The 23,766-nt window shown below is 42.1% G+C and overlaps 1 protein-coding gene across 1 annotated transcript in view; it reads left to right on the top strand.

Moving 5' to 3' along the window:
- Positions 1 to 23,766, top strand: part of necab2 (N-terminal EF-hand calcium binding protein 2) — a 119,343-nt gene that overhangs the window by 8,266 nt on the left and 87,311 nt on the right. Inside the window, exon 3 of the mRNA XM_022750016.1 lies at positions 23,298 to 23,406. Coding sequence (XP_022605737.1) covers positions 23,298 to 23,406 — 109 coding nt within the window. The remainder of the gene's footprint in view (positions 1 to 23,297; positions 23,407 to 23,766) is intronic.

Here is a 23,766-nt window from a genome sequence, read left to right as displayed (position 1 = left end):
AGCACGAAACCACGATCAGCAGCAGAGACAACTTACAAACAGCAAATAGCCCCTTTAAATGATAAGAAGATAAATGTCAAAATCTTTTATCCATATAATTTAAGATGTTTAGCTACTAAAATAGTTTCTAACATTTTTCCCTTAAATAGACTGTTGATCCGTACGTTTAAATACAAAACGATCAATAACATTAATAATGGCCTTTTTCTAAGTTACTGATAATATCAACAAATGTCTCTGCTTTAAGCCCTGACAGTGAGCCAACGGTCACACGCGTCACGCCGCTTGGTGTTTATTCGCTAAATCCATTTCACTTGCACTTTTGTACTTGTACTTGTTGTAATTTATACGCCACTTCAGCCCAGTGTAAAAGCTTTTTTGCAATATTTCAACTTTTTGGATGGAAGTCAACATTAATGCACGGTCTTCGCTTTCGCCTTATTTATGACAAGTGATGATGTCTGCTGTGAAAAAGGCCTGTTTTTCATATTTACTGTCCACCGTTTTATTTGAGCTTCTGGTCTCTTAATGTCAAATTTATATAATACACTTAAAAGTTCCTACAATGTAAGGAAGAAATAATCAGCCTCCAGGGCATGTACACTATTTTTCTAAAGACAATTGACAAGCAAAAATGATAAATTATAGTTGTGCGTCACCTGAAAGTGTTGATGCAAAATGACACTGTCCAAACTCTGCTCACTGTAACTATTGAATATTTGTGAGATGAGTAGTGAGCGAGGCGTCGACACACAGGAGAGGTCTAACGAGGCGATGTAAGTGAAAACACCTGTCTGGACCTTTACCTGAGCCTCTGCACACCTGATCTAATTAAGGGGAAAAAAACATTGTCCTGGACACTTAGGGTAGAGAGAGTCTTACACAGCCAGGGACACATGGAGGAGTTTTTGGATCTGTGTTTCTCCTCAGTTAGCAGGTAGGTTGTTGTTTTTTTTTTTCCCCTCTTGCTTCTTGGCTCGTGCCTCATCAGCCATCTGCTAATTATCGTCACAGTCTTCGACATGAAGACAGAAAGCAGACGGAGTTTAGGGGAGGCTTGTTGATCCACGCTGTCAAGAGCAGACAGAATTACAACATTACAGCTAAACGCAAATAGGAGGGTGCAGATTCTTCTATCCAGTGTGGGCAAACAGAGCTTGTGAGCAACTGAGGAGGAAATGTAAATGTTGTGAGAACGAGAATCGGTTTTCTTTTCTTTTCTCTCCTCAGTCTCATCTGAGAAACCTGGTGCTGACACATTATATTTACATCCATAAAAACAGGGATTCCTTCCTGGTGATTTGGTGTAATTACAGACTTTTGAACAGTCTCACCTTTCTGCCACATAATTCAGAAAGACAGCTTTTCTGTTCCCCACTCAAATCAGACCTTTGAATTGTTCTTGTCTAAATCAAATCTCACCTCAATATTCAGTTTTAACAGGAATGATGTCAAATAGCAAAAAAGAACAAAAAGAGCTAGCATCTCACGGTGGTATTTATTTTAAGGATACCTCAGTAATATGTGACAGGTAGAATGTTATATTGATTTCTCTGTCTAATTAATCAGATTTATGCCAGCCATAATAAGCCTCTGTTATTCAGACTGCAAACGGGTCTTTCCTAGTTTTTTCTTGAATATTGACTTTACTTTTTGTGGCAGTTAGTCATCATTAACTGATTGCTGTGCACTCTGGATTCATCATTATGTAATATCACTCTCTCAGGGGATATATACATAATTTATGGTCGGTGCTGATTTACTGGCTGTCTCGCAAGATTTGGCAACTTTCAAGATTTTTTTTTTCAAAAAAGAGCGTTGTGACAAACTCGACTTTTTGGGCAGAATATATACGATCCCTTGAAGGGAGTCATTAATACGAAACACAAATATGAATATGTAGTACACTGTGTACACAGAATACCCACTGGCACGGTGCATGAATCACGACAGCGTAGTCCCAACTCAGACTCTGCTGTTGTGTACTCACCAGAAATGATGATCGCCACATGTGACCACGATTGTTGCTCGCCCGCTGGCCTCTTTGCTCACTGTGTCATGCTACATGGAAATGAAGCGGCCATCGGCGCCGTCGATGTGTCCTCCTTCCTCAGTCCATGTTTGCACAAGTTTAAAAAACACGTCGGTGGTCCCTCCCCTTCTGCCACGTAGCCAAGATGTCGAGCGTTGAGGGTTTTACACTCAAATTTTTGACTGTTTTGAGTGCACCATCCGGGTACTTATCATGCATGTTGCCATACCTGTCAATGTGAATGCACTTATGCGCTCGAAACAGCAAGTAAGACTGTGGTAGTCTGCGAACTGGGACACAGCAACCGTCTCACCAGTCTCCATCTCATCACTCTTCTAGCGCCGCATAGTTTGCAAAGTTTGCACCAAATGGGATCAAGTTTCAAAGTTTAATTCCTTAGTGTTGAGCTTTACTTACCAGCTCCTCTCCCAGGTACCCATCCTTTTTCTTCCTGGTTGTCACACACAGATAATGCAGATATTTGCACATGGATAATGTCCTTAATCATCAGGCTAGCTGTAGTTACTCAGGGATCTGTGCCACAAGAGCCTTTACAGGAGGACAGAGATGAATGAGATAGACAGTAGTAAGGAGGCAAATGTCAGCTAGACTGGAGGGAAATTAACGATAAGTAATGATCAAACAGACTGAAATGGAATGAAGAAAGAGGAGAGCCGCTTGAAACAAGAGAAATAAAAGATGCTGTTAAGAAACTGAAAACTAAGACTGAAGAGCATAAGAGAGTGAAAGCCAGTGTCAAAGGAACGGTAATATGAATAAATGAGGTTGAGGACAAAGATTTGGATGAAGAGAGAGCTCACTTCATCGATGTCAACAGAAAGAATGAGGCTGAGAGAAAAGCATGACATATATCAGTGGAGAAAGACAAACTGACAAGCGGCAGACATGAGGGAGAGATGAGTTGTTGCAGACACACAGTATGATGAGGCTGTACTGGAACATTTAGTTCATGGTTTATTCAACAGGAGCCGGCTGAATCATGATGCACAGGTCTTATAAAGAGACATCTCCGTTAACTGTCTGTTTCCCAAACCTGTGGTTTTTAAGGTAGACATCTCAGCACAAGGTTTATATATTATTGTATCATAGTATATTTTAGTGGATTTTCATCGGTTAGAATTATCAGGATTTTGATTTAAGTTTTCTTTAACGAAACCCTGAAGTTCGACTTCGCTTCAACTTTCCGTAGTGAGGAAGTGGCTATCTTAGCTTAGCATAACAGACTAGCTTGGCTCAGTTAACTCCCCATAAAACCACAATTTGGTGTCTCTACATTTCTGGTTGAGATACATGTTAATTAGTGAGTGTTACAGGTGTTGGAAGATGTATTTTAAAACTTTGGACAGAGCCACACCAGCTGTTTTCCTGTAGCTTCTCATCTTTATTCTCAGCTACACTAATCTACTCCTCTAGCTCCATAGTTTAAGCAGGAACATCAGAGTGATATCGATTCTTCTCATCTTTCATCATCTCTAAATGCTTAAGCATATTTCTCAAAATGTCAAGTAACCTCTTCTGACTCCTGTTCCCCAAAATTGAGCTTTTGACATTTTGATTAAAAAAAATCTTATTTGCTCTTTGAAGAAGAGTTAGATGGGAAGACCAATACCACCCTCTTATCTGTAGCTAGTTGCCTTACCTCAGCATGGAAATGTAATACAGAAGGAAGCCACAAGCCTGGCTCTCTGCAAAGACAACCAAATGCACTGTAAACCAATGAAATATAACACTTTTTGTTACCTTTGGACAGAGCAAGGCTAGCTGTTTCCCCCATTCCCCATATTTATCTTAGCATAGCTAGCTGCTAGTTGTAGCTTTGTATATGAGGTAGTATAGATATTCTCATGTAACTCGCTGCCAGAAAACAAATCAGCATACTTTCAAAATGTCAAAAGTATTGCTTTAAAGTTAAAAATTTCATCACATTGATATAATTTTCTATTAATTAGCAGACAGTCCTCCATCAAAACAAGCAGCCAATCTGCAGCCAATCTGTCTCAGTCTCTGCGGCTGGAGACTGAGTCTGAGTCTCCAGCCAGCGGATACGCTGTCATGTCAGGATGGGTGTAGGTTTTCAGACAGACGGACTTCGTATCAACCAGCTGGTTCCCCAGTTTGTGTTCTGTTAGTGTAAACCAGTTCATCTGCCACTCAGCCCTCACATGTTAAACTACAACTAAATATGCAAATCGACCATCAGCGGGAAACCACGCAGTCGGCTACACAGTGACTGAAACCAGGGTAGAAACATGACTCACACTAACCCTGATACTGTAGATGTGAAAGTGCAATACGTAAGCCAAGCTGTGGGAGGAACTCACTTTGATTTGTGGCAGCGAAACTGAACTGAGTTTGCTTTTATGACACTAGTTTGAACAGTAAGAGATTTTTTCAAAATTAGGATTTGTTGCTTTTTAGAGAATCCAATGAGTTTTTAAACTGTTTATTTGACTCTAAAACTACAAGTTCCCTTAACCCATAAATTCTTTATCCTCCAGTTACTTTCAAAATGACCACATTTGGAGATACATGATTTTCATTAGACAGTGGCATGTACTTCTGTACTGCTGTCACTTCAAGTGCAAATTGTCATCAAGTGATCTTCAGAGCAAAATCACTGACTGTCTGACTTTCTCAAGGGCTGCAGACACAGTATGATTTCCTGCTTGCTTTACTGCCACACATACCTGACCAATCCTGCAGAATATTTAAGGTCAAATCATCAAACTTCAGTTATGCGTGCACACTAAGGCTCCAACTGGTGACATTAGCGCAAAGGATTTGTCTGTGAACGGCAAAAACATTCAGCTCGTCCGCTGGTAGACGCTGCAGCTCGTCAGCCAGTCAGTCAGTCAGAATGGTGTCATGTGTATCTAATTACCTGCAGTCTTTAATCACTGACACTGCTGCTAACAAGCCCCAGAGTGCCGCACGCTGAGGGAGACAGACGGGAGAAGAGAGAGGGAAAGTTTTGTCTGAATAATACAGAGGAAAGTGTTTTGTAATGAAAGATTTAATAGCTCACAATTCTCCGTATGTGTTGGAAAACAATAGTTTGTTTTCCTTAAGTTAAAATAACAACTGAAAGGTGTAAATTGCAGTCATGTACAAATATCTTGTTATCACAGTCAGCTTTTGCTTTGCCCACACTGAGCCAGCTAAATTTGAAAATGTGTGTGAAAATTACATGTGTCAAAAAAACACAGCTAAATCTCTTCCTACTCTTCACACCAGTGACAGCCGTGGTCGGACGCTTTATGTTTTCAGGTTGTCCACCTGTCCCTTTCTTTAAATTCAAAAGAATTGATGAGATTAGGTCAAAGGTCATAGGCAACATTTATATATGCGCCTCGTCCTCCTACTTACTCTCCCTCTCTCTTATGGATAAAACAAGTTAAAGCATATTAATGAGTGATGGTTAGAGATGCTGGTGGATTTTGTTACCTTCAGACAGAGCCAGGCTAGCCGTTTCACCTGTTTCCCCAGTCGTTATGCTAAGCTATGCTAATCATCTCCCCCGGCTGTAGCTTCATATTTATCGTACAAACATACGAGTCTTCTCATCTAACAAACTCATCCTTTGAATCTGCAGTGACTTTTATTCATTTGCTGTTTCTACAAAATGAGACGTTTATAGCTACACAACAAGCATTACACACGGTGCGACATGGGTACTGTAGTTTCCAGTAACAAACGGACCCCTGCAGCAGGAGGTCTGAATGAGTTAACGTTGTGGTGCAGGAGCGTGATGTGATGTGAAGGAAACAGCGGAGTGAAAAGTAAAAAGGATTCTACGCAGGTTTCTTTGGTGGCCTGCAGAAGAAAGAGCGTGGAGGGAGGAGACCAAAGGGGATTGAAGTCTCTTTGTTCACCGTCTTGGTCGTCTGGATTTGGATCAAAGGCTGAGAGTTAAGACGCCCTTTGAAGATGTTTTCCTCACCTGACGCTTTCTGCCCTCTGCTGGGCCGGGATCAATCCCCCCCGCTTTTAGGTTCATTCACTTGGAATATTGATATGTACCAAAACTGCAGGAGCACAGAGCTGAAATGGAAGCCTTTAGATATAGGACTGTATTTTTATGAATGTGCTTTTCAAGGTTAGAAGAGGGTGAGAACGCAGGATTTGGGCACAGCATTTTAAAATCAGTCTGATATACTGTTAGAGTAGAATATAATAGTCTTGTGCAGCCTCACTTTTTGATTTCAAAAGATTCAAAATACGAACTTTTGCTTTCTTTTAAAACCGCAGATATTTCATTATGCAATAGTTTTTCTTGAGACTTAATGTACTGGCCAAACGAGTCCTGAAGAACTATTGGTGCTTTTCATTTGCTCTTCCTTTCTTCTTTCATTCTTTGTCAGTCCAAGAAAATCCTTCAGTCAATTTTCTTTTCAATCAACTTCTCTCCTTCCTCCCTTTTCTGTTCCAACCACCTTCATTTCTCTCCCTCCCTCCCTCCACCTCCACCTCCCCCTCTCCCTCTCCCTCTCCCTCCCTCTCTGCAGTGCAAGCTGCACCAAGGCTTTTTAAACTGGGTCCTTGGTGTTTCCGTGGCAGGACTCCCTAGCCGATCCACATTTGGCAGCACTGCTGAAACAAATCTGAGCTGCCTGTGGGAAGAGTGGGCATTTGGCACCGTCACCCCTCCATCCCTCCCATTCTCCTTTTCCATGTTGCTCGCCTCTGCATCCCCCCCTTCTCTACCCTTTCCTTTGCCACGCGTCCCTCGAGCTCCCCTCCAGTGTGTCCTGCCTGTACCTCTTTGTGTCTCACTGTCTTCTCTCACTCTCCTTTCTGTTCGTGTCACCTGCAGTTCCTCTCTGCAATCCTTCCACCATCTCCTGATCTCCTCTCCAAAGATAGAGCAGATAGAGCTCACAGTGTGTGGCAGATAGATGCAACTGAGGAAAGGAAGGACCGACGACACCAACCACCCACTAAACTCTTAATCTTGTCTAAATCATAGACTGTCTTTTGGCCTTTTAACCAAAAAGCACATCTCATCTGTCATTGATTTAAAAAGAATAAAGCCCTAAGTGGAAAATACACATTTGCATCATCAGATTAACCTTGTTCAGCGGTTGTTTTCAACCTTCACAATCACCTTTACTGAACCTGTGCAGTCCTCATTGATGTCATGAGAAAGGGAAAAGATTAAACCCAAAGGCCACGGAAATTATGAGTCTAAACAAGTCATCAGGAACAAAGAAAAGCCTTTAATCAGTCCAACCAGATTCTCCACTTAAGTGCAGGAGGTATGAGAGGCAATCATCGACTCACTGATTCACTGACCTTTTCAACCACTCTCCTAGAGAGACACACACACACACACACACACACACACACACACACACACACACACACACACACACACACACACAAAGATCCTCTCGAGAATCTGAACAAACAAACAGGGATGAGATCAGAGCTGTATTGTGTTCTGAGCAGATTACACTCAGTGCTTGTTTGTGCTGGTGTGTGTGTGTGTGTGTGTGTGTGTGTGTGTGTGTGTGTGTGTGTGTGTGTGTGTGTGTGTGATTAAAGGAAAGAAGTTTGATGCTGAACTCACAACATGCTCTAGACTGCTCTAGACCATCTGGGGTCTGTGTGGGTTTCCTCCAGGTAGACATGCAGATTAGGTTAAGTAACGACTGTGAATTGCCTGTAGGTGTGGATGTCAGCCTGAATGGTTGTTTGTCTGCCCTGTGATAGACTGGCCACATGTGCAGGGTATATCCTGTCTCTCGCCCAATGTCAGCAGGGATTTGCTCACCTTGGAGACCTTTGGGTGTTTTAGAAATGCTATTCAATCTCTCATCCATTTTATGTTTGGTTGTTTGAACTGTAGTTTAATCCATAGTTTCTTTAGTAACCTGCAATTTACCTGTTGGAATGATCTGAGGTGTGAAGTATTTCCCATGTCCATTTTATAATCCAAGTTATTGATTGCACCAGTTACTCAAATATTCTGTTCGGCTTTCAGATTTGACTTTCTGTGCTGTTTGAAACAAAAACTTGACTTCCCTCAGCACTACCCGCTCTCAGCAGAGCTGATTAGTGGTAGTCTGGTTCCAGACCGCTGACCAATTTTTTCCTTTTTTTTTTTTTAACAATTCAAATAAGTCTGACTCATTGACAGTGTTTCCCTGGTTGGAAAAACTATCAACCAATCAGATCTTACTCTGCAGGATTAAGTCATTGCACTGTAGCAGGGTCAGAAAAGTAGCTACAACCATGATTGTTGATTAAGAAATAGCTCGGTTTGATCACATGAATCGCTCCTAGCAACTGTTCAGCATCATGTCATCCTTTTGGTAATTCCACTTTTCATTTAACATGTTAGAAAGAATTAAATCTGTCTGCAGCTTGTGTTTCAACTTTTCAATCTTTTTCACGAGTTACAATCTCAGCCCAGTTCAATGGTGTGAATGTTGTCAGAGCAGACAGCACAGGTTTGGAAGCGGCATCCATTATATCGCCATGGAGTATGCTTGTTGCTGGATAACACCATTAGTAGCGGAGGAAGTACAGGCCACAGCACTTGAAAGTGGGGCGCCTCAGCATAAAAAGTGTTGGGGTTTCCTTGGCGACACAGCTACAGTAGATGATTGGCAGTGCTGATGATCAGAAGCAAATCTGCTCGGTGTTTGTTCTTCTAGGAGCTTCATATTGGGAGAGGATCAAGCGGTGGCTGCTAATTCCTGACTTTTTCTCTCTTAATGAGCGACGGTTGGGAGCTGCCGCTCAGGTGAAGTTGTGTGTACTCTGATTAGTATCTCTGCACTCCGTCTGTGTGTGTGTTATCGCAAGAGTGGGGGTCTTCTGTTATGAGCCTGAAAGCACCGGGGGCAGTTAAGACATGACATTTACATGCCACATAATTAACACGGTGGCCTCGCTGGGTGTGTCTGAATGCGTGTGTGTGTCATGTGCATATAATAACTCTGCTTAAAGGTCTCTTAGGGAATCCAGCAGGATGGAGTTGACTAAACATTGACTGCATTTATTTGAACTTTGCTTGGTATTATCTGCACTGTTATGTCAGATTGATAAACCTGCTGAACTTTCTGATATTACTGGTGTATGTTTATCACGGATAGTCCGAGCCTTATGGAGCCCAGATGTTTTAGATCCAAATTCACCAGCTGACTAAAGAAAGCCTCGTCGTACTTCATCTTAACACAGCCAACAACCACTGCACATAACGGTGAAATGGTTTCCTGCCCTATTTTAGTATTCTGTAATAAAGCACTGACAGAGCAGTTTACCTCTGCGCAGATCAAGGATACAGTAACCCTAGTTACAACTCAGTTGCCCCTGGTTACAGCATCCCTCTGTTCTCCTCCCATGAGGCCCACTAGGCTGCTGTTTCCATGACACCAAAGTTAACCCCCCCCCAAAAAAAAAAATTGCTGTGCAGAAGATCACAGCACTTTGGTGAGGACTTGTTTTCGTCACACACTGTGGGCAGCTGTTGGGCTTCAGATCTGCACTCAGGGGACACCCACAAGGACACAGTGAGCAGAGTGAAAAAATATTAGTTTTCATTTTCAAGGGGGTTTAGTCTACAGCTGAAAGTCATTTAATCCATTAGTTCTTTTAAAAAAATAAAAATCAACTATCGATTATCAGCTATTAATTGATTAATGGTGTGTAACCTTTAGCCCTGCTAGCAGTGGCAGCGTTGCTAGGTCCATCACATCACTTGAAATATCTCAAGAACTGTTCACGTGAAACTTTGACTTTTCCTGCAATGCTACCATGAGATTCACATTTGTGAGTTAAATGTCTCAACACCTAACGGATGTGTTGCAGACCTTCATAACTACCTCACGATGAATCATAATAACTTCTGGGGATCCCTTAATTGTCCATCTAGCGTCATCATCAGGTCAGAATTAAAATTTCTCCAACGCTTATTAGCATGCTAACCTGCTAACGTGGACTAATGAACATTTTAGTGTCACGATTTCGTCAAGCTGCTGTGCGTCAGTGCAGCATGACTTCAGACTCTCACATTTGCTGGTTCCACCTTTACAAATATGTGGAATTGCTGCTTTTTGGGGTTTCGGACTAAACAAGCAACTGTGAGATGTCAGCCTTCGCACTGAGAAACTACTTTTTATGATTAATTGATGATGATGATGTTGATGAAAATGATAGTTAGCTGCAGTTGATGTTTAAGCACAGAAAGCTGCGTTATGGCTGTAAATAACTAAAGAGGTTCAGTCATGTGTTGATATCACTCTTCAGTTGACGTAGCAGTCACTTTCCCCGCTCTTTTTCAGTTCTTTGAAGTGTCTGATGTCAGCTGACCCATGTGACCCTTATGACCCTGTACACTGTACAACGACCCTCTATTAGTTAAAGCAGTCTGCCACATATTTACCATCACTGTCACTTCTGATCTTCACGTGGTTTAAGTTTTTATTCGATTTTGCCTCCCTCCACACCTGCAGCTCTGCTTCTGCCCTCGCATCACATCTGTTCCCATTTCACCGACACACGTCACTGATTTACCGTTGGGTTAGATTTAATATTCACCTCGCAGCTGGCATCTAGTACAACATCTGTTACCTACGGACATACACCCACGTCACGTCAGCAGGAGAATTGTTTTGCAGCTCATGCTGCCATTCAGCCTGAGAGAAATTGTTTTCAAAATTGTAATTGCAGTGTGGCTCAGTGCTGTGCAGTGTTTAAATCCTAGAGCGGGACCTCCCTGTATGGAGCTGGCATCAGTTTGCTCAGCGGATTTTTCTTTCTACATACAGAGGTCAGACTTTAAATGAGGTTTTCTATGAGTGTGCTAGCAGTGCTGACTGGTCCAATGTGTTCCTCTGTCTTCAAAACCAATGCACGCTGAAATATCTTCCAGTCCTCAGTGACCCCGAATATGAAGAAGCACGTGAATAAAGTGAATAGATTTGAATTCTTTCAAGTGAAAGTGATTTCAGACTTTTGGAAAACAATACCACCACCCGACATGCTGGCTATCCAGTACCTTCTGTATCTTGTATTTAAATCACACGGCTGGAAAGATGAAAAGACAAAACGTGTCCGGTTGAAGGTCAGAAATTTCTTTTCAGCTGACAGATATTAGCAGCTCATATAAATTCAGCACGCTGCACATGCTCCATCCTCTGCTGTTGATTTGCTGACTTGAGGCCATAAACAGACTCTCATTGGTGTCACTGTATGGAAGTGTCGCATGGTGCAGAGGTGGCAGCATAGACGGTGCTTTATCTCACGCTCCGTACTGACAATCTCACATTTCTCAAAGGATGGATTGTCCCCAGAGGGCAGGTTGACAAAAGCGTTCTCCAAATTAGTATGAAGAAAGTGATATCTGGAGCTGCTGTACGGGTCAGAACAATGTGCTGAAGCGTCGCTTGTTATCCAGTTTGATCTTAATATATTTCACTGTTAAAGCGGTAAATTGCGAATGGCATCTCTGAGTCACAGTGCTGGTGACATTATTCCTTTTATTTAAAGGCTGTGTATCTGTCAAGTTGTTTGTGAGATTTATTGAAAACTACCACAGTGGCTTTAGTGTCACCCACACTGTTAAGTGTGTGTGTGTGTGTGTGTGTCTGTCTGTGTGTGTGTGTGTGTGTGTGTGTGTGTGTGTGTGTGTGTGTGTGTGTGTGTGTGTGGTGTGTGTGAATATAATAACCTCTGTTTGTGTCAGTCCAGCAGCTTCGCTTGCTAAATGAAAGTGAATAAAGGCAAACTTTTATCCTTCCCTTCATGTCTTGTCCTCTCTAATCTTCTCTTTTTTGAGGCCTTCCATGATGGGGAAACTTTTTTTTTTAATTTATTTATTTTTAATTGCAACATTTTAATCCCCTATGGAAATGAAAAGGAGAGTTTTTCATTAGTAGCTCTGTGTGAGGAAGGAGGGAGTAGACAGTTGGTGGCAGGAGTGAGGACAGAAAGAGGAGCCTTCAACAGGCTAAGAGATTAAAAACCCATTGATGATCACACACACCTCTAACTCATTCTCTCCTATTTTACCATGTTCTCTGATTCCCTCCATCCCTGGGCCTCTCCTCCCCTCCCCTCTCCATCCTCCACTCTCTTTTCCCTGCTTGTCTGACGTTTCTACAGCTCTATTAATAATTACTCGGCTGAGGCCGTGACAAGCGCTGGCCCTGTCAAACTCTTTGTCAACTAAACTGTTGGGTGTAACCGTAGCGCTTTCTGTCGTTTCAAGCATCTGGTTAGGTTCTGGTAAAACGCCCCACCTGAAACCGTCTTGACTGTGATCTAGGCCGACACTGTTGAGCTGACAAGCTGTGGCCAGTAATGAGGAGGCTGATGCTGTTGTTGTGAATGGAGCTCCCTGATGTATGTGAAGGTTTGGGCTCCGGTGAGATTACCTCAGAAGGTGATTAATTTTTGTCTGTGCTTACAGCAAAACCTTAAACTACAACATGGGAGCGATGAGGCCCTTCATTTCTTCTTCACTTTTATCTCTTGATTATACTCAGGGATTAAAAAAGCTTTCAAGCAGTCAGTTCAAATGTGACTTATTTCCAGTGTCGGGCATGTAATCAATTACTCATAACGTTTTACATAACTTTACTAATTACTCATCAGCAGAACTGATTGCTTATATATTACTCATTCTTTATTTTTGTTACTAAGCTCAGTTCTGTCACATCATCTGAACTTAAAATCGGCTATAATCAATATTTTTTACAATAACAACGTATAAAATGACAATTTGAAAACAATGTGTCAATGTGAACGGGTTCGTTTGTGATGATGAACCTGCAGAAAATCATCACCTGAATCTGCAGCTCCCCTAGCCTTCACAGAGATTTATAGAGTTTCAGTTTAGAGTTTCACCTCGTTATCAATCAATCAATCAATCAATCAATCAATCAATCAATCAATCAGTACAACTTTAGACACTATTTTTTTTTTATCAATTTAGCAAATAACACATTAATTTGAAATTGGATGTCAAATTAATGATAAATTAGAGATGCTATATAAATGTGGTATCGTTAATATACTACTGCCACTTTTAAGAACATTTCATTTTGTTTAATGATTCATTTAATGATAAAAATTGTATTTTTGCATCTTTTCTAAACATTGTCTGATTCTGATGTTGATGTTCAATTGTAGCATTTTTTAGGATAATATTGATTGTGAATAAATATATGTATAAATATATGGCCACAAGTCTCCACCAATCAGTAGCCTTGACAATGTAGGCGGTGAGAAAGTTTGCAAAGAACAACATTTGTATTTACTGCTCTTTAGTTTAATCTGGATGGTGGCAGCTGAAATCAAACTGAAATTGCAAAATTGGACAGATAACAACAGGAATGTGAAAAGTTTTCCCCTTATCTCCAGCGAAGAGGGAATCCTCAGAGGCAGGAAATAGTAGCATCTCCTCGCTCACATCTAAAGCGCTTTGGTTTAAACAAAAGGAGATATTTTGATGCTCGTAATGGTGACAAATCAGTCCATGCACTAACACAATATGGACATCTTCCCTGGCAAGCTTGTTATTCTGCCGAGCCACCAGGGCACCGTGTGAGAACATTAACAGCAAAGAGGGCCGACATGACACGCAGGAATGACCTTGTTTAGCTTGCTGACGTTCTATTATCTGCCATTAAACACCATCACGCTGCATTAAAAAAGCACCGTTGTGGGCAATGGTAGTCAATTACTGGCTGGTGAAGTAGCATATCTGGCTGTAACAGCAACCATAAAACACCATTTGTGCAAATGAGGGGCTCCCCAAAGGGCTGATTGAAGCAGGAGAGGCTGCCAATGGCTTTCAGAATGGTAGGATCTGCAGCAGAGGCAGGCACCTGAATGCATCATCCTCACTAGTGCGCTGACATGCCGCTATTATCTGCCATCACCTAGGATTACTCATCATTAGGATAGACCCGCATGTGCATATAAACCACGCGCACACATCTTCTCCACACCCTCATACCCATTGTGTTGTGTGCAGTCACTAATAATAACATTATTATGTTCAGCCGGCAGATTGATGATGATTACATATCATTCCACTCTCCGCTGAGACAGAAAATAGATAAGAGTGACTGATGATCACTTTTTGTGGCTCATCTCTTCATCCGGACAGACAGACGGCATATTGTTTACACCAGGGAACTGTCTGTCACCAAGAGAGGATCATATCCTTCTCATTAAGACAAATTATGACCCACACCTCTGTTTTTATTAAAAAATTAGAAGGGCGATGATGCTTCAGCTCCTTACAAAGCAGCGGGTTCAATTTAGAAAAGTCGTACGCTGCATGTGAATTTTTACTGTGCATCTTTGTCGATCTTTGAATGCTGTTGGGTGGTTTGTGCATGTCTTACTGTAGCCTCAAGGGCCTCAGTGCTGTAGAGGTGCACTAAAACATGACAGAGATTATATTTATTGTCAGATTTGCTGTAGAATTGTTGTCAGGGCACCAAAAATATACAGCAGCCGTCTTCCTGCACTGACATTATTGCTTCATTCATTTTAGTACGCTATGAAAATCACCTTGCAGAGGCTTGAGGTTTGCTTCAGGTGAACTTTATCCATCCAACATGTTGTTACTTTGATCATTTTGTCAAAGTTACATTATTATCACATTAAAAATGAATGGCTCTGCAAGCAGGGGCAATTTCATTCTCAGACTTGGAAGTTAGCTGATGACCAAGACTCCCTTAACTGCAAGAACCAACTGAATTTTGAAACAACATAGCTTGTAAATGTAGTGTGTTTTAGCAGGTAACATTTAGGCAATGGGTGTTTATTCTCTGCACCAAACCAGAGCACAAAGGGCATCCCGGTGGCCTCGGGCTTTAAGACGCTCAACTTGTTATCGTGTCGCATTTCTTCCCCTCCTCTCTCTCCCTTCATTCCCTGCCCTCTCCCTCTGCACTGTTAATAAAGCCAAAAAAAGTTCTATGCAATAGGCAACCCATTTAAGAATAAAAATAATAAAAAGGCAAAGACATTTTTACTGCGATACAGTATCTTTGTGATACAGTAAGCTGAGAGTCCATGCGAGCTGATTTACATAATGTACTTAAGTGAAAGGAAACCGAATGCTGCCTGGAAGGTAGGAAGTTTAAAGCCCGTGGTGAGACAATTATTCATTTCAGTTAAAGCTAAAATATGCAAAACTGTTGGTATGGCCTCTTAAATCCCTACACATGGAACAGTATTGCTGATCTATATGATGATCTAAACTAAATGCAGTTTTGGAGGTATACAGTGGTTCAAGCTCTCTGATCTATTCAAGCATGTGACCTACAAAAGCGAGACAGAGAGGTGCACGATACGTTGTCTTCTCACATGCACAGTAAAGCCCTTTCTATCAACAAATATTCATAATTCCTAACCAGATCATCAGATTCATCACACAATCAAGAACATTTTTATTTTAAGAATATTGATAAAGAGGTCCTTCATATTATCATCCAGGTTAAGAATGAATGTCTCCAGACGCCGTGTTCACTCTTCTAGTCTACTGGAGCTGATGACCCAGTTTGCAGAGCAGTGGCACGATGATCTTATGCTGCTGTCATGGCACCTGGTGTCAGGGTTTATCTCTGATCCAAAATGAGCATGGCTGACTCCAGTGAGTTGGATGTTTTAAATGGACACTTGTACCTGAGTCTCAGGTGGAGCTCGTTGTCTCCTGTAGTTCAGCTGATTCCTGACACACGATTGTTGCTTTGGCTTTGCTGAATCTGACGGTGTTGTGCTGATCATGGATAATAAGCTGCCTGTGTTATTGTGAATATCTGTTTATACTTATTGTGAAAGCGGAGCAGTCAGTAGTGGTGTAATATGTAAATCCAGTGTCTTACTCAAAGACACTTTTACAGGAAGATCCTGCTGCCCTCAATCAACCGAGGAAGCTGATTGGTTAGAAAGTAAGACACTGCTGTTACTGTTGTTTAAATCAATGTTTCTTGAAGGAGTGTGCTAAGTGAGATCCTAAATTATTGTGTGTGTGTGTGCGTGCGTGCGTGCGTGCGTGCGCGTGCGTGCGTGCGTGCATGTGTGTGTGCGTGCGTGCGTGTGTTCCAGGTGGGCTGTGATGATGGATAGGGAGAAAGGACAAGAGCTGACAGCTCAGTGAGAATCACTCCTGTTCCTCATCTATCAGATGAAACAGCTCACTGGCAGATACACACACACACACACACACACACACACACACACACTCCCTCTGCCTAAAGGCTGCTGATATGAATTATTTCCAAAAGTGAGATAATTTAGACAAAGAGAGGAACACCAGCTCGTCAAAATTAATCTCTGCCTCTCCCTGACAGAGCAGGTGACGGTGGCTGAGGAAGTAACAAAGAGAGAGGGAAAGAAAAAGATGAGAAGGACAAGAAATGGTTCGAAGTGAGGAAGATAAGAAATCATTAGAGAAACAACTAAAGTGTGTAAGTGGGTGTGTGTGTGTGTATCCGCATGTGTGTTAATGTTGCACACAGAGAGAAAGCGATGGTGATATCCTGAGCCTGGAAGGTTGGTCAAGTCCCCTCTTTTTGTTGCTATGACAACCCATCATGTAGCGGCCCCAAAAATAATGACAAACAGCAAGAAAGACACAGGGAGAGGAGAGAGTGAGTGAAAAGCCGAACAGGAATCGCCTGTTTTTAAAAACACATGATTGAAATAATGTAAGAACTTGTGGAGACTGTGTGTGTGTGTGTGTGTGTGTGTGTGTGTGTGTGTGTGTGTGTGTGTGTGTGTGTCGAAGGAAAGAGCAGTGAGTCTCCTCAGTTCCTCCTCAGTCAGTGTGCTGCTGTGTGCAGGATGTGGAGCCCAGCAGGAAGAAGGAAGTGCTAATTGCTTCTCTTTAGTCTGCGGTGAAAAAAGAGAGAGCAGTTAGCACAGTGGGTCCACCACTCTGACCGTTTCCCCCCACTCTCTCTCTTTATGTCTTTTTCTTGCTCACACACACACACACACACACACACACACACACACACACACACACACACACCATGCACTCAAGGTCTGGATCTGTGAATATCTCATGTGGTAAATTGTGACGTCTCTGCCCCAGAGTGCTTCACCCTCAGCCCTTTTCGTTCTGTCTTGATGGTGGAGGAGACATGTCCTCCCTCGGCGCTGGTCAAACAGGCTTCACTTGCTGATACAAAAATGCTGGTGTCGTTCCAGAGCAGGGATTAGTCTCTCACCCAGCGAGGGGAGAGGAGGAGGGGGAAGCCTGAAGCCTCCACTTTTGAAAGGAGCTCGTCTGGACCCGAGACTCTGGCCAAAAATAGATCTGTGTTAAAAAAGCACAATGGTCAGCATTAGTGTGCGGCTCGCTGCTACAGGTAGAGGTCGTACACGATCTGACGTGCATAATTTCACTTATGAATAAGTAAAGAAATTCATATGGGTCCCAAAGACAGTCAGGAACAAATGAACTAATCCTTTTTGTACCAATTGTTTTTCAAGTACAATGAGACTGACATTGACCAAAGCTCTCTCCATCTCGAGTTTATATGTTACCACTGCCAGAGATCAAAATGGAAGCATTACAAACTTAAAGAGTTTTACAAACTCACTCCAGCACAGTGTGACTGAAGGATAGCTAGCAGTGCACATGAACTGACAGATCCATGTGTTCCCCTCGAGGCTCACAGAGATCAAACCTATACTCCACTCCACCTGACTTGAGACATTTCCCGTACGCGTCGAACCGTGTGAAGTGGAGTCACAGCGGATTCTTGGGTTTGGCAATAGACAGCTTGTGCATTAATGTTGATAGTTGTTTAGCATATCAATTTATTTTCTTGTTTCTGCTTCTGTTTTGCTACAACATACTGTGCAGACAGCAGAGTATCCCAAAAAAACTCAGACTTTCAATATATTTAGAGGTCCCAGGATATTTTCATCACAGTGCTAATGTTGGTTTGGCTGCAGCCTGAGTGGTGTGGTTCATGTAGTATCAAATGCAGCTGTGTGCACATGGTCAAAGTCACATGATTGGGTGGTGATAGTTGATTTAAAAATCATTAGAGTATAAGTAGAGGAGAAGAATTTGAAATCAGATCATTCATACCCACATAAAGTGAGTGATCAGAACAAAGGCAGCTGCAATCTGTTTAATTTGAGTGACTTTTATGCTGGTTGGTTGCTCTGAATTTTTTTTTTTTTTTTTTGACTACTTAAATCAATCATGCTCGCAGCAAGCACACAAACCTGTCGTGTTTACAAAGGTGAATCAAATTTTGATTTACTCTTGAATCAATTCACTGCTGTTAGACAGCCTGGAAATGATGGGGTGCGTCAATGGCATTTTCACCACCTGTAATTTGCAGCTCTACAGATGGCACCACAGTTATGTAGATCTGACTTTTTCATTATTGGCTGAACAAAGAGCATTTTAGTCGCATGATTTCCTTTGTGGTATTTTGAAAATGAAGAACTTTGATGAAAATGCCATCCTGTTTGTGATATCACCTCGGGGTGTTATAATGAGACAGATGAGATTACAGGATAATAAAGCAGGGTTAAATTCATTCTGGATGATGTGGGGGAAAGATTTTAAATCAACTGTTCTGAGAGGTATGAGGTGATTGTTGTTTAATTTATTTAGAAAATATTTGCCGTTATCCGCCGTTAAAAACAAATATCAATCCCTCACCAGATTTGAAAAAACTGTGACGCAGGTTTGCATGAGTACATTACGTTATACTTAAGACAAAGCAGCAGGCTGTAAAATGATAGTGTCAGCAAAAGTAGGTAAATGCACTCACAAACTATTACCTCATTAAATATGTCTGAGTCGTATGGGACTGAAAAACAAATAAGAACAGGAAACAAACAGACAGAGACAGCAGACAGGTTCTCTCGCTCTGATTTGGTGCACAGTGCACTGTTTTGAAGATCGCTAATTCACTTCCTCTCCCAGAGTGAGATGAGAAGATTGATACTACTGGGATGGGTTCCCATATCATTGATTTCCCCAAAATCCCAAAACAAATCATTGGTGTAATTTCATCACTCACGTCACTCACGTCACGTGCTACTCTATCACTCAGTCAGTCAGTCAGTCATGGGCATTCGCCTTTCATAGGTCTGAGCCCCACTGTTGCTGTCCAGCCAGTAAAACAAGCTAATTAAATTAACAAATTCATCAATGTGTCAACACAAACAGTATGTGGTATAAAGAAATGTGCTGCAAATATAAACACTGTAAAGCTGTAAATATAAGGCGATGGCTCCATGTTATAAGATGCAGACAATAAGACCTACCTGTTTTATTTCCACCACAGCACAGTCTCGGTTAAGGCTACAAAGCCAATATTATTAACACAGGCTCCCTGCAGTTTAAAACATGTTTTATACAACACTGCCCAGTGCAGCTTTGATGATGTTCATCATGTCTCCTCGGGTGAACTGTATCCCCTGTTTGTTTTGCTACATTTGGAGTCTTTTTCATTTTGTATTAACACAAGGTCTTGTACTGCTAATGTACAAGACCATGGCACAGCATGATTAAATTATGGAAATCTCACACACACACACACACACACACACACACACACACACACACACACACACACGCACGCCTGTACACAAACAAACACACAGACAGTACATGTACCGAATCAGAGCCACAAAGAGCGAGGGCTTAGAGAACCTGCTGGCTGCCTCTGCCTTTTATTTCTGCTCTTATTTGTTTCCCGTGATTGTATTTATCCATTTAGACATTCGGCTGTTGTTATATAGCCTTGCAGTGTGTTGAGCTTGTTGTAGATCAACCCCAACTTCAGTGTGGAAAGAAATAAAAGTCGTGCATTCAAGATTTTACTTAAAAGGAAGTATAATAAGCAAAATGTACTATAAGTTAGTATAACTAAAGGTATTTAGCATTTTGCTAAAACCACAAAGTAACTAAAGCTGTCAGAGTAAAAAGTACGTTTCCCTCTGAGAAGTTAAGGGGTAGAACTATGGCGTCGTATAAATGGAAATACTCAGGTAATATTCAAGTACCTCAAACATGTGCTTAAGTAAATATATTTAGTTGTATTCCACCACTGTGTCTATGGCCTCTAACATCACATGTACATATAAACTGACTGGAATCAGGCACAGTAAAGAATAAGCTGTAATATGACGTTGTGGATTTATATAGAGAAGCATGGAGAGTGTAACTTTATCTTTATTTTTTTGCCCGCAATCTTGTGCTTTGCAGTTCATGCACTTTAAACCAAGGACTCTGAAATATGACATATGGCATTTCATTTTGCTTCCTCTATTTAATAAGAGGTGCAGGTCTCAGGTGAGTTGCAAGAGCTTATTTATACTGTATGTGAGTATTTTGATGACATGGGAAATAAACAGAATTTATTTCACACTCTGTTGAAATTGATCTTACTATAGTTCACTTTTTCTTTATTTTTTTTTGCCTGGACTGCCGCCTCATCTCCACCCTGCTGCTGTAGAAGACGTTTTTCAGTGTTGGTGATTTCCCTCCATTAACCATTTGGGACAGTAGAATAATAATAGCTTCAGCAAATAGGGCCAATCCACAGTGTCTCATCTGGACGAGACAGGATGCTCTTGGATGTTGCGTCACCTCCTCTGTTGCCAGCTTAAAAGGTTAGTGAGCAGAGAGTGTTTGCCAGGGCGGTTGTACATCACTTATTGTGGAGAGTAAATGAGTTGCAGGGTGAATTGGTGGCTAGAGAACCAGGGCTCAAATAATGGGAATCAGCTAAAATGTTCCCTGGATGCAGTTGTGTATCTGACCACCACGGCTGGCTGGGTGAATGCAAAAAGAGAGTTTACAGACGGATAACAAGGAAGCACCACATTGTAATACTACACATGTATGGGAAGGCATCATGTGCCGAAAAGGAAACACATCTGTATTTTACCGTGGTCGAGCAGCAGCACACAACAGGGATTAGAGGAGCTGTAGTTTTTTGTTAGACATGTGTAATTTGGGAGTATTTCATGCTTTAGGAAATGGGGTTAGCTCGCTATCTGCTTTGCTTGAGTGGTGTGTGTGTGTGTGTGTGTGTGTGTGTGTGTGTGTGTTGCCGTGTTTCTGGTGTGCTACTGGAGAATTCCTAAGTGGGTCTAACCGGGCTAGCTGGCTGCACGCAGTAAATTGGGTCACTGCTGAATTAAACACCAGTGCCTCTGCCTTCAGTGTTGTGTTGCTTCACTGCTGCGCCAGAGAAGGGCAGGTTAGAAATAGTCATGGCCACAGAGTCTGAATAAACAGTCGAGCCTGGGTGGGCAGGGACAGCCTGACTGGTGCTGTGAACACAAGAAGTGGCATTTCAGAAGTCCGCCTCAAACAAACGTGCCTTCTGTCGTGGAAAAGGTTATGCCAAGTGTCACTGAAAGAAAGCTATTTGTGACAGGCTTTTCTTATTGTGTGCAGCAGAAATCAACATGGCACAGCATCTGAGAGCCGGCTTCCGCTTTGTGTCGCTCTAACAAGGATCGTGAAGAGGGGGAGGGGGATAAAATATATGGAGAGACAAAAAGGGAGTGAGGTGGGGAGGAGGTAGGAGAAAAGCCAAGATGTGACTGGCTCCTAAAAGTTTTTTTTTTTTTGACAGTTCGTTAGTCTGTTTCAAAAACCGTGTGAAGTCTTCTCTCCGGAGTGGTCAAAACTCCAACCCAGGCAGAAAGTGCTGCTTGCTGTCTCTGAGCTGGATGAGTGTCAGACAGACTCCGACTCCGGCTGCACTGGAGTGAAGGAGGTCAAAGAGAGAAAGAAAAAAAGAAACAGAGGCAAGAAAACAACAGCAGAAGAAAAAAAAAAAGGAGCGGCAATAAAAAATGAATCAGTTCTTGGTGTTGAAATGAGAAATTCATAAACATAAGCTTCCCTAATCCTGCAACTGGGAGACAACAGAGGGAATATATAAGGCAGACTTAAGAGCAGTGTAGAGCAGCACATTTGAATTCAGCCCTCTGTAAGGCCGCAGTCCCCCCCGTCCCTGTGGTTTCCCGGCTCTCTGCAGTGGTCCCAGAGCTCGAGCTGCTGCATCCAGTCAGCCACACTCAAGGACAACCACACTTTGAGGGCAAGGGAATTAATATTTGATATCTAGCTCTGCATCATGTGGTGAGACAGACAGTCAGGCATACTAGCGAGCAGATAGAGGATGGAGTCAAAGCCTTGAATAACCACTCCCCTGCTGTAGAGCCCCCAGACCGCCACAGAAAAGCAAATACGGGAGAGAAACTGCAGTATTAGTCGGAGTTAGATGCAGAATAAAAACCTGTCACTGTACTTATGATTAATGAAGTCACACCACCACATGTGGTCACCACAAGGTCCTGAGGTATTCCCAAGAAAGAGCTAATAATCTAAAAAGATCATTTCTGGTATGAGGTGATACCACCACAGCCTTACAGTCTACCACAGTGGAAACTACAATACTCTGTGTACTGTGGAAACATCCTTTGAATGTAATTCCTGCACAGTGAAAATAGAAAGGTATTTATTCTATATTCTACATTTTTCACAGAGGTGCCATCAAAGGGCCTATAATGGCCCCTCTTGAGACCCAGATGCATAAAGGGAAAGAAGCAAAGAACTTCTTTGTTTCTTTGTTTTCTGAGGTTGTCAGTATCACCCCCCCCACACCACCACCCCCAAACCCCCACCCCCACCCCCCACCCCCCATGTATGAATTTTCATTACAATCCATCCAGTAACTGTCAAAATATTTCAGTCCTGTGGAGTGACTTACCACCGACACTGGCCTGATGTCAGAGATATACAATATATGGCACTGTGGACTGTAGTCATATTACTTGGACTCAAGTCACAAATTGATCTTGAGACTTTCCAAAAGATTTGTAACCTGACAGCAACAGATCGTGATCTCACTTGGCCTTTATTCATGATTTAAAAGACTTGATAACTTCAAAAACGTTTGCTTGAAAAAAGATGTTGAGCAGGATGATTTTCATTATTTAATGGAAAATAGAATCACCAGGTGGAGCGGGCTTTAATGATCACATCTCATTTTATGTCATTTCATCCCCTTTAAACGCAGCTGAAAGGTGAAGTCATTTACATGATAGTAGCTTAAACTCACAGCTCCCCTTAATAACACTGTGTAATATTGAGTGTTTTTGTCCTGAGATCTTTGATGGAGTTCAGGACTCATTCAGAGAACGCTCACTACTACAGATGATTTCACAATGCTTTGTGTGTGTGTGTGTGTGTGTGTGTGTGTGTGTGTGTCTCCTGCAGATGATGGTAAGCTGTCTCTGGATGAGTTCCAGGCTTTCTTCTCTGATGGCACACTGAATGAGGAGGAGCTGGAGAAGCTGTTTCACACCATCGACTCTGATAACACCAGGTCAGCACTACTACACCACTACTGCACGGCCGTGTGTGTTCCTGTGTGTGTGTGTGTGTGTGTGTGTTTGTCTGCAGCATGCAACACTGCTGTCTGTGTAGCGGCATGAAATAAATCTGCATACAGTACTTATACATTCGTGTGTGTGTGTGTGTGTGTGTGTGTGTGTGTGTGTGTTTGTGCACTCGCTCCATCACGACTTTTGCTTTTGATCACAGCTCACTATCAATTATGAAATGTTTTCCTGCTGCACAGCCTCAATACCACGCTTTTCAGTTTTGTGTGTGTGTGTGTGTGTGTGTGTGTGTGTGTGTGCACACTTAGGTAAAATGTACAGTATGTCATTTATCCTGCAGCCAG

The sequence above is a fragment of the Seriola dumerili genome, unplaced genomic scaffold, assembly GCF_002260705.1.
Source record: "Seriola dumerili isolate Sdu_G_001 unplaced genomic scaffold, Sdu_1.0 BDQW01000147.1, whole genome shotgun sequence".
Taxonomy (NCBI): Eukaryota; Metazoa; Chordata; class Actinopteri; order Carangiformes; family Carangidae; genus Seriola; species Seriola dumerili.
Note: the sequence above shows the minus strand (reverse complement) of the source record. Positions and strands in the feature narration are given on the sequence as shown.